This window comes from Carlito syrichta, unplaced genomic scaffold (assembly GCF_000164805.1).
Source record: "Carlito syrichta isolate Samal-C Ts95f unplaced genomic scaffold, Tarsius_syrichta-2.0.1 Scaffold303651, whole genome shotgun sequence".
NCBI lineage: Eukaryota > Metazoa > Chordata > Mammalia > Primates > Tarsiidae > Carlito > Carlito syrichta.
The window spans coordinates 355982-368404 of NW_007247747.1; the positions used below are offsets into that span (position 1 = coordinate 355982).

At 35.2% G+C, this 12423-nt stretch overlaps 1 protein-coding gene across 3 annotated transcripts in view; it reads left to right on the forward strand.

Annotated features, from left to right (window-relative positions):
• The window catches only part of ALCAM (activated leukocyte cell adhesion molecule), a 204056-nt gene that overhangs the window by 157254 nt on the left and 34379 nt on the right, over positions 1-12423 (forward strand). For all 3 annotated transcript variants that reach the window (XM_008058918.1, XM_008058916.2, XM_008058917.2), the window contains exons 4-7: positions 3994-4058; positions 5214-5301; positions 5757-5939; positions 11198-11325. In XM_008058918.1, coding sequence (XP_008057109.1) covers positions 3994-4058; positions 5214-5301; positions 5757-5939; positions 11198-11325 — 464 coding nt within the window. The remainder of the gene's footprint in view (positions 1-3993; positions 4059-5213; positions 5302-5756; positions 5940-11197; positions 11326-12423) is intronic.

Here is a 12423-nt window from a genome sequence, read left to right on the forward strand (position 1 = left end):
GCCCAGAGAGTGGGATGGATATCAACGATGAGATGGAAAAAAATCTCTGAGCTGGTCACCAGGAGACCTCACTCTGTCACATCTGCTGCTAATTTCTGACCTTGGGCAAGTCACTTCGCTGAGCCTAAAAGTCCCTCCCTCATCAGTAAAATGAATGCTTTGGATTAGATGGGAGGTTTTCCCCTTCGGTTGCTAGGAACCTTTTCAAGGAGCTATTGGTGAGGGTTGAGGAAGGTGAGGAGCTCCTTCCACACCATGAGCTAGAAGTCTGTCTATCCAGTAGTCCAACATTTTTCATAATTTTTTCATGAAAGCAAAGGTGAGGGGCTGGTTCCAGCTCTCAAAAAGCATTCAAACACCACAATCTGTGCTTATCTGCAAGTCTCCTACTCCGGTGGTGTTCCGTAGTACTCAAGGAAGGACATTCCCTGACACGGAAACTGATGTGCATGGGGACCAGTTCTTCTCATGGTGACAGGTTGTGTTTGTTGGCTTCACAGCAGGGCTTTTATTGAGATACTGTCCTCAATACTTTACTGAGTCGAGTATTCCTCCTTCCACCCTCCCCTGATACTCATTCTCCCTGAAAGTAAGTGTTTTTAGGTGGGGAGGAGATGAGAAGCAGAAAACAATCGGTTTAACAAATGAGACCTGGAGAAGAATGTCCTGTATAACTCTCCAGCTGATGTAAAACAAAAAGAAAGGTAGGGAAAAGTAAGGCCACTATTTATGAAATGTTTTAAATATTAAATATAGCTTAGTTTTTAATTATATATGATAAGACATTAAAAAATATTAGCAAAAATCTTACAATCTATTTGATTAAAAAAGAAATTATTTGCGTCTTGGCATTACATGCCATAACCATAGATATTGGCACATACTACATAAGCCGTGAATATTACTGCCCCTTCCCCAATACACACACACACACACACACACACACACACACACACACACACACACATATCCCCTGTAAAGTATGATCAGATTCACAATAAACATTTTAATCTCCCTATTCTATAATTTTAAACTATGGTAGTGTGATAGTGTGGTCTGTGAAAATATTGACCTGTGATAATAACTACTTCAATTAGGATAGTCAGGTCAGCAAAAAAGAAGAAAATGAACTAAGGCATGATTCTCCCATTTGATAAACGTCGATTGAGTGATTTAGAGAAACTTAGTTGGGAATGTTCAGAAACAAAATTTGGTTTAAGTTAGTATCCTTGACTAAATTACTTTAATGATGTAAATAAATTTGTGGTGTTTCTTTTCCTTTCAATTCTATACTTGGTAATGAATCCTTGAATCATATTAAGATATAATTCACATAAAGTTTTTTTTTAACACATTGGAATCAATATGCAATTTTGCTAAAATAGTATGTGTCCTTTTTTATGGCCCTCCAACTAATATCCATCAATTGTTACAATATAAGAAAACTATATATAAGAAAACTATATACAAAATATGTAGTTAATATAGAGGGTTTGAAACAAAAGTTTAAGGAAAAGGTAATTCAAGGAAATGCAATAAGCATTACTGTTCCTTCACAATACCCATTGTGACTCTTTTCCAAATAGAAAGATGAATAATAATGTAAATAATACTAAACATTAAGTATCCTTTCATTAGATTTCCTTAGGTTTGCTGTAGTTTCATTTTATTGCAATAATAAGGAATTTTAGAAATCATTTATAGGAACAAAGTACACATGACCAGTACACACCATGATTATGTATTATGTGTGCATTGATAAAGCATCATAGAGTTTATGAAGCAAAGTAGAGGTATACATTTTATATAAGAGAAAGTGTGTGCCCAACTGTTTTGATATTTTACTTTGGTGAACTGGAATGTAGGGAACTTGGCAAAACTGCCCAGCAAATCTTTGTATTTAGAGACTAAATTTGTGGGAGGAATTTGCAAATATCTCCACATATTCCAGGCATAGTACTATTGAAGGAAAAACAAAGAGTAACTTGTCTGTCTTTTTTTCTTATTATTTGTGACTCTTGATTGACCACATAAATTAATTTAATATTTTATTTCTATTAAATTCTCGGAAAGGGTGTCACTGATAACTGATTTTAGTTTCCAGGGAACTTTGCCTTACTTAAGCCTCAAGAATTTTCCTTTTGTTTAAATATTTTGGATGCACTCTTCTCTCAACTGTATTAGATATTTGCCTCAAACAAGACTCAATGTTTTATTAATAACAGAGCTTTGATTATGAACATTAATAATATCCCATTAAAATAGTGATAACATCAAGGTTTACTGACATGTGGAAGGTTTCAACCTCCGTATGTTTCCAGAAACTAGTGTCTATTTTTAGAGGTTTTTTAAACCAACTTTTTAGAATTTTTTGTTTACCTGTTTAACAGTCAGATAGTCAGGTGTCACTTCTTGTTTATGTGAACGTTAACTGTCTCTGTTGTACCTTTCTGTTCTTTCATATTTAGTTTTTCTCTTGCTCTGTCTTTCTTATGTTTTCTTTCCAATAAGTGTATTTGGAAAATAGAAAATCATCATTTTGAAAATTGTATTATTAGAATTGTATTTCTAGAATTAATAGTAAATAGGCCCTCCCATTACTCAAATGCATGAGTTCAACACACAGAAAGATTTATTATTATTAATTATTCTAATTTCCAGTAGAAAACATACTTGCAAAGGGGAAATTAACTCTAGATAGTAACCAGAAGAATGTTATGTTACTTTATTTTTCATATTGTCTGGTGATATCCATTCTACTACCCCAAAGACTCTGTCATTTTCCTTGTTTTCTATAGTGGCATGGGTGGGTAACATGTCTCATAACTGACTTCCAAGCTGAGTGATAATTATACGAAAGCCAATATAGTTTAGTTTGGAAATAAAAATTAAAAGTATTAGAGGTTGCAAATAATATTATAAGAGAAAAAATAGCTGGTTGTTTTTAATTTGTTTTCGATATGAGAATAGAATAATTCTGGTCTGCAAGACTCAGGAAAATCAGTAACAATGAAGTCGTGTACATTTTCTGTAAACTAATTGTTGAAGTTATTTAAAAAACACAAACTTCATCAACAATAGAAAGTAGCAACTAAAAATTAAATAACAAAATTAATTTAAATAACAAATTGTTGCTACATTTTTAATCAATTTTTCCCCGAATTCTCAGTTTGTTTATAGAACTTCCTGTATTTAAAATGCTTTTTTCTTGGCTAAAGTAAACTGAGGAAAATACATCTATACTTTGTAGCCTTTGGCAATTTCAAAGATAATAAAGCAAGGAATAAACTAATTGACTTGAGGGTTGCCAATAGTAGAAAACTTTAAAAAAATAAAATGCTTTTGCCATCATTTCAGATTCCACATTTTAAAGATTTCCCACATTTATAGTTTTCCTGTTGTGACTTGACTTGAAAGATAAAGTATGGGATATTTTAGAAATCTGGTCTACATTCCTTTACTAGCTTTCTATTTCTCACAATTTTAAAACAGGGTTTCTCTAACTTTATTGTGCCAAGAATCCCCTAGGAATTTGTTAAAAATGTAGATTTATGGAATTTTTCCCCAGAGATTTTGATTCAGTAGGTCAGGTAGGGCTCATAAATTTGCATTTTAAACAAGTACCTAGTGTGATGGTGATTTATGTAAATCCATATCTTCCCCTAATGTGTTGGAAGTTATTGATAAGTAGAAAATGCCCTTGATAATCAGAGATAATATTTCCTTTATAGCACATAGCCTCTGTTTCACTACTTATATAGCATCCAGAAAGAATTATAGATATTTTATTCAAAGGAGTTATAAGCATTTAAAATAATATTTAAGATAATAAAATAAATATTTGTAATTCCAGATCAGGTAGTGAAATCTGTTTTTTTATTCTGTTGCTTAATTCTCTGTTTTGGTAAATGAATTATTTTTGCTGTAAACCAAATCAAAGGTGTGCCTTTCTTCTTCTATGTGTACTTAAAATCTTTCTCTGCTTAACTTTAGAGCAACCATCTAAACCTGAAATTGTAAGCAAGGCCCTTTTCCTTGAAACAGAACAGCTAAACAAGGTGAGAACTCTTTTTTATTAATTACCTTTACTTAGCTAGTGTTAAGAGCCTTCTTCTGGCTTCAGAGGCCAGGACAAATATGACAGATTATGTGGACATTGAGGAAGGTGGGGTCCTTTCCGAAGGGAGCAGCCTGTCTTATTTGAATGAATTGATTGCTTTGCAGAATGAATAGATTTGCTCCAGGTCAGATGTAGAAGGGGCTTTTTAACAATATGAAATGACAAGATGCAAAAGAGAATGGCATGTTTGGGGAAACAGCATTTGCCAATGCTAAAACTCTGGGCACCAAGATCAAAGGCAAGAGAAGGCAATAAGAGACCAATCTGGAGAGTTAGAGAAAGCTGAATCTTAACAAGTCTTGTATGCTGTGTTGGGAGTTTGGATTTTATTTACAAATTAAACTATTTGAAAGACTGATATAAAGATGTGAGAAGATCAGATATGAACAATCACATTAGTAGAGATGTGAAAGGAAGCCATACTGAAGTGGAGGACAAAGTTGTACCATATTGGGCATACCCATGGAACAATAATCTCATTTTCAATAACTTAAGTGCATAAGATTTTTTTTGAGGGACAAAGGAAACCCGAGTCCAGAGTTCTTTGATTCATATTAAATTTTACTGCATAATATTATTTGATAGATACCAAATATTAAAGTTAGAACACATTTGAAGAAAGTGACGGGGAGTATAGAGCATGGTTTATATATATATATAAATATATATATACAGTCTGAAATATATATACTGTAAGAAACTGGAGAAGCAGCCCCAATCTAACACAGTAATTGATTTTTGCATATGAAGAGTCACAAATGTGGGTAATAGTCAATGTTAATATATTTATGTTATTCATTTAATGTTGAAAATGAATAGTGTCAAGATGCATTTTATAATGCTTTTAAGTGAATGTGATTTTATTAATAGTGACAGAATCTATTGTACATTTTCAAATGGACAAGACTATATTTTTAAATACAAGACATTGTTTTTATACCAGAGAGAATATATTCAGTCCTTATTCGGTGTCGGAAAACAAATGGGTCAAGAAGCCTTTGGAATAACTCTGCATTGCTTGAGGATTCTGAAGCTTCCAAACTGACAGTTCCTGATTAAACCACAGTAATAACATTTCCTTTTTATTTTGCAGTTGGGTGACTGCATTTCAAAAGACAGTTATCCAGATGGCAATATTACATGGTACAGGAATGGGAAAATGCTGCAACCCCTTGAAGGAGGTGGGTATGAGGTGGGCTATAAATTCAGATGACCTGTTTTGACTTTCTTTTGTCTAGGCATTCAGTAAACTATCTAGCATCTAAATATGTTGCCCTCTTTTGATCTATGACTGTATACTTTGTTACTTCAAGTATTCACTAAATTATTAAGTGATTGTTTTAACACTCTTTTTAGCCCTTGTGCAAAAGAATCAGGAGTAGGGGGAAATTATTTCTGTATATGGCATGTTCTAGAAGTTAATTTAAGTGAGTGGGAGATAGGATTTCAGGATTCTATTTCTATGTCTCTGATTCATGGTTTTTAGAAGATATCATACCTCACTACATGTCAATTTTCCTTCCTGTTATACTCAGTTAGAAGTATAAAACACTTCTCAAAGGGGTTGTGATGTTTAATTAAAGATTGTAATTATCCAGTGAAAGATCCCATCCTTCGTGTTCTTTATTTTTTTCAGCGGTGGTCATCATTTTTCAAAAGCAAATGGACCAAGTTACTCAGCTCTATACTATGACTTCCTCCCTGGAATACAAAACAACCAAGGCGGATATACAAATGCCATTCACCTGTTCAGTGACATATTATGGACCATCTGGTCAGAAAACAGTTCATTCTGAACAAGCAATCTTTGATATTTACTGTAAGTAACTCAGTATATGATTAGATAATTTAATGTATTCAAAAATAATATTCAAATGTTTTTATTCTTTGGAGTCCCCATCTAATTGCTCTTTGAATTCTGCTTCCAACCTGTATCCCAAACCCATGAGTCCCAAATAATCTCTTTTTCCCTGGGAGATATATAGAATAGATGTTTATCCATCTTATAATAACTTTCACTCTCTATGTATGAGCATCTCTTCTGTGTTCTGATACATGCTGAGTACCTTAAAAATATAATCGCTAACTTGGTCAAGTCCTTCTGGTAGTCCTCAGCCCTGATACATTGCCATAAATTTAGAACTCCAAATGCTTACTGATCATTTTCTGAATGAATGGCAGATACAGACTCATGACTGACTGGCTTTCTGAATAAAGAATTAGCATTTTAATGAAGAGGTGTATTTTAATAATGAGATTAGTTGCATTAGTTAGATAGAATGTTGTATTCCAAGATGTTTTGGTTGACTGCATTATAGATCTGAAACAGAATATTGGAGTACAGATGAATCTTCATAGTCATCTGGTCTAACTCCATTATTTTACTTAGTAGTGAAGTACAGAGACTTGACCTAAATCATTTATAGGAATTGGAATAGAAGATTTTTCTCCACTGATGTGTTTTTTCTTATAAGATAATGTTTCTCCATTGTTGTGTTTTTTTTCTTTTTTTTCTTTTTTCTTTTTTGAGTTGGAGTCTCACTCTGTCACCCAGACTGGAGTGCAGTGGCCACTCCCAGCCACCGCAGCCTCGACCTGCTGGGCTCCGGCGATTCTTCTGCCTCAGCCTTCCGAGTAGCCGGAATTACAAGCATGTGCTACTACGCCCGGCTGATTTTTTGATTTATTGTAGAGATGAGGTCTCGCTGCCCAGGCGGGTCTCGAACCCACGGGCTCAGGCAATCCACTCACCTCAGCCTCCCAAAGGCGCGGGATTACAGGCTGAGCCACCGAACCTGTCTACGTGTTTTTTTCTTATAAGATAGATGCCACAATAATGATTAAGAGCAAAGATGCTGGTATTTCAGCCCCAGTCTTGTAATTACTGTGTGATTCTTTAAAAAATAGCTTACTCTAAATCTGTTTTCTTAGCTTGTGATGTGAAAAAATATAATACTTAACTTGCAGTGTTGTTATAAAGAGTAAGTGGAATCACAAATTGAAAATAGCATACTACATCGTACATTAAAATGCTCATCCTTAAATACTATTGTCATTATTAATATAGGACCATTATCACATAAATTTATATGTATACAAAAATTTATACATAAATATAGAGCTGAAGATATTTTGGGAGAAAATGCAAGAAAGGATTTTATTATTTTTATTATTATTTTAAAGGAATCAAAAATTCTTGTGATACTGGCATGTGTTCTAAAATAACCTAGCACTTTTGCACTTATTCTAGAGAAAAGGCAGAAATGCCTGCTGTGCCCTGGAGAGTTTTATCTCATCTATATTTCTATTTGGATTCCTTAGGGCACAAAATTTTACACAGGAACTAAACCGAAATTCCATACTTGCACTGACATTAAAGGGTTGTTTTGCCTTAAACTTGGTAAATAAGTTTCAAGAAGATTTAAGAGCAGAAAATCAGAGTATTTCATCATATATAACTTATTTAAAATTAAACTATTATTTCTGTAAAAGAAGAAAGTATTCTTTCTGCTCAAAATATGCAATTGGAAATAAACCATCTTGGTGTAAGTGTGGGGGTACAAGATAGGAGAGAGCATCAAGATGAGGAATAAGAAGTGGGAAATTGGCTTGAGAAAAATTAGGAAATCCATGTGTGTGTTGGGCATGCAGAGTTGAGTGGGCAGATAAATCCTTGGACGATTGTGAAGGAAATGATTTTATGGTCCTGACTGTGTAGGATGCACATGACATGGCTTTTGAAAAGCACAACATATGTGGTGCTGAGCTTCATGAAGAAGTCAGAAAGGATTTAAGACACACACAGTCCTGACATTCAAGGAGTTTTCTATTCCAGTGGAGAAACAAGACACTACATAGAAGGAAATTGTCAATACAAGGTAACAAGTGGTTAAGTACTACAGGAACTCAGTGAAGAGTCCTGAAAACTCAGGTGCCCATTGAAAATGGTTCTCAAACTGTAGTTGCATCAGAAGAACGTGAAGTGCCTGTTAGAGCATAGGTTGCTGGACCCCGCCCTTCACTTTCTGATCCAACAGGTGTGAGGAGGTGCTTGACACAGAGCATTTATAACAAATTCCCCAATGATGCGAACACTGCTGATCTGAGGACCACGTTTGGAGGACCACTGCTCTAGGAAGACTTGAGAGAAGAGGAAGAAAGAGCTAAATGAAAAGGAGTGAAGAGCACATTCAAAAAAAGTATTGAGTTCATCTTGAGAAAGCTTGAAAACGATACCCTAGTCCATGCCTTTCTTACCCTACTCAGTCAGTAATGAAGAGAATTTGAGCTCTTAAGTCTTTGTGTTTATCTCATTTTTGTCTTCTGGCACTGTCTGAGCTTATGCCACCGTTCCTCATTGCCTGTGTTTCTGCAATGAATTCCAAAATACTATTACTCCTGTCTGCCCCTCTCTTTTCTGCTTGCTCACCCCCAAACAAGCAGCCCTCCAAGCTGCTGCCAGAAATATTCTTCTAAAACACAAATGTGATAGTGTTCCTGCTATGGTTAAAATTTCTCAACAACTTCCCAGAACTCTGAGATTAATCTCCACACTCCCTACTGCAATAAACCTTGAGTCTCTTTTTGCTTCAATCCTACACTATGTCCCAAGCTTCATCACTGTACTGTACCCACTGTGGTCTGTTCTATTTTCCAGAGTCTTCCTGTAGAATACTATTTTTATGTCTACCCATACACTGTCATTATCCCACCTTTATATCCTTTAGCAAACACCTACTTATTTTTCAAAACCCAGCTCCAGGGTCAGTTCCTCCTGCAAACTTCCCAGTCTCCCGCATCCATGGCTACCAGTGATCTTTATGCTTACGCTGTACACAGGTTTTATGTGGTCACAGTCTTGATTATTATGTTTGTTGTCTTCATGATTGGAGTGAAAGGTCATTAAGCCAAGGGAGAATTGCTTTCAGCTTTATAATTCCAGCACAAAATAGATGCTAAACAAATGAATAAATGACTGGCAGAGGGATAAGTGGATAGATGGGAGAGCATTTTATTAGTCTTTATGCTATTAAGAGGGGGTTTCTGTAGAGTAGTGAGAGAGAAGATTCTCACTTGAGCTAGGTTCAAGTCAAATTACCCATACCAGGTTATGGAATTTTTAGTCATAACCTTTATATATTGGGAATGTGTGAAGGATTTTTAACATCAAGGAAATATCCAAAGCACTACTTCAGAAAACTGATTCAGATGAAATACTTATGAAAAATAGAAAGAAGAGAGCAAAGTGAGGGACCAAATGAAATCTGATGACATTGCTTCAGGTATAAGTTAGCTGGGGAGCGGACCAAGGAAGTATTAGTAGGAATAGAAGAGGAGAATCAGGGACAAAATATGTTACAGGGTATTAATCATCAATACTTAGTGTTTGAGTGGATAAGAGAAAATAAAAGAGAAAGCCAGAGTAGTAGGCAGAACGATGACTTGCTATTAGGCAGAGTAAAATACAAAGATGGGACGAAAGGAGCACAACAAATCATTAACTTTGAGGTAGGCATGTTAGTAGACATCCAGAAAGTCATGGTTAAAATGCAAATATGTTGCATTAACCCTTTGATGACAGTTGAGTTCTTAAATTCTCAAATACAGAGCAGAGCCTATGGAAAAGGGAACACAGAGAATGGGAGTTTTGAAATAGAGGAGGAAGTTAGATTGTGACTCTTGGCTGTTCTGGTGTCAGCTTTGATCAGAGAGATGCCACAGTGACACGATGCAGGACAAACCTGAGCGCTAGTCAGAGAAGAGCCATGGAAAAGAGTGGGAGAGGCCCAGAAATGGAAGGTCAGTGAGGCACCAAGAAAAATTTGTATTTACTTTTCAGCTTTACTGGGAACTGCTGGTTGGGAAGCTACCTCAGCCAAATTGAGAAAAACAAACCAGCAGTATATTAAGCCAACCATTGCTGAGCCTCAGCATATTATGGGCAAATATTCAGAGATGGTTAGTGGTAGGGAAAAGGCAAAGAAGCAATCTATAACAACACTTGCAACTGTTTTTTCTGCACTTAAATCATAGAAAGATAAATAAATGCCTGCCATAGATAGACAAAAGCCTCCAAAACTACACTGCTTCATTTCTCTTTACAAGCTAATAACAAAATACATCTTCACAGATGATAGATTATTTTTATGCCATCAGTTTGAAAATGTAGACATGTGCCTCAATAATTACTAAACCTTGTGGAAAAGATTCTCTAAAAATAAACCTTTGCATTACATTATTTCAAAATATACTATTCATTGCATTATCCAGCTATATAACAAATAGATAAGTTTGAAAGTGGACCATTTATAACTGCCACTACCACCACCGTTTATTTCCTGTTTGCTAGAATGACCCACTGTATCCAGCCTTTAATTCCTTTAGTGTTCTACTGTTGAGTAGTAGCCTGTGCTAAAGAATACCCTTTAGCCCTATTTTATCCATAAATATGACCAAAATGGAATGAAAGTTGCATCTTGGCTCCGATGAACAGGACAAAATTACAATACATTTGCAGGACTGTTGATTGTGTTAAGGGTCTCCCTCAGTTCACAGGATTCATCTTTTTGAAAGCAAATCCACTCTCTTGCATGCCAAAACCTTTGCTGGTATTATTTACCTCATGTCTCCTCTTTTTATTTAATATATTATTATATAATAGGAGTACAGTGGTGCCTATTAACCTTAGCTACGTTGCTGGCTGATTTTGTCTTTCCAAATTACAAGATTCATATAATATTGTTAAATTTGCTGATAATAAAATCATACAGTGAGATTGTTCCTACTGGTCCTTTATGCATAAAATAATTACGGTCATTCCTACCTCAGTTAAAGACATTTTTCTAAGAAGGAATTGATTTTTATGTAACAGGATTTCTTTGTCATTTGCTCTAACTAAGTTCAGTACTTGGTATAGCAAGTGGCTATTAACTTCAATCCTTCTATAAAAAGATTTTTAAGTGATTACCATTACTAGCTTCTTGAGAAAATGGTATATAATTTAGTCCTGTACGTTGTATGCACAGAATAATTTGGTACTTGATGAAAATGGCTAACTTGTGTCTGGGACTCTTGCAGATCCTACGGAGCAGGTGACGATACAAGTGCTGCCACCAAAAAATGCCATTAAAGAAGGGGATAACATCACTCTTAAGTGCTTAGGAAATGGCAACCCTCCCCCAGAGGAGTTTTTGTTTTACTTACCTGTAAGTGCTTAAGTATTACTTGAGCTAGACTACTATCATCTTTTCCTGTGTTTGACTTCTGGTTGACATTTAAGAATCGTACAGATGTGGATGGAATCAGTGAGGAAAAAAATGTCATTTCTAGGGATGAGGGACACCAGCTATAGAATGTTCTGTGGAAACTCTTTCAGCATCTGCCAGTGTTCTTGCCTTTTTTCTCAATGTTGAGAGATTTTAGGGACAAATAAGAGGGAAAAGCTGGCCTCAGGAAACCATAATTGCAAAATCTCAAGGCTTTTATTATCAAAATAAGCTATAAGCATCTGCTCTTCAGAAGCAGATGACTATCAAATGATAACTGATAACAGCAAATGGTCTGATATGGATTCTAAATATCCACATTGTGTCCCTGAACACAACTCTGATCTTTGGAGGCAGGGTTAGTTCTGGGCACATTATATTTAGAGTAAGGCTACGAACCCTTTCTTGTCATTCTGTATAATCTTGAAGCGCCAGTTCCTCAACTTTTCTCCCTATCATGGCTGAAGGAAATGGTATGCATAGAGGCTTCTTTGAAAAATTCCTCTAGGATGTGCTCTGGATGTCATAGGGATATGGAAGCAGGCTAGGAAAGAGCTCTGTCTGAGGATACCTGTTTACTCTCCCACGTCTTTGAATTTGACATCACCTTCACATTGAAGGAAGCCATATTAACTCAATACTGCATTTACTGCAGGGATGTGCCTATGAATTTCATCCACTATTTTACTCAATGGTATTTAAGAATATCATTCACTACCTTATTCAGGAGATTAGTATAAGTAATTTCTTTTATGTTAACAAAAAACTTCATTTCTCCTAACAAATTAACATACTGTTTTTGCTTCATTTACAAAAAAAAATTAAACGAATTATATTTCCATTTTGGCTGAGAGGGTTAGCAGAGCCAAATTTGTGTCTTGGTTTTAGCAACAATATCTGCTGATTATCATTTTTTGTTGTTGTTAACATATGTTTATACTTCATCTATATTTTACATAATTTGCTATTGTTCTCTCTTATTTCTTTTTCTTTCTCTTTCTCTCTTTCTCTCTTCTTCTTTCTCTCCTACCTTTCTTC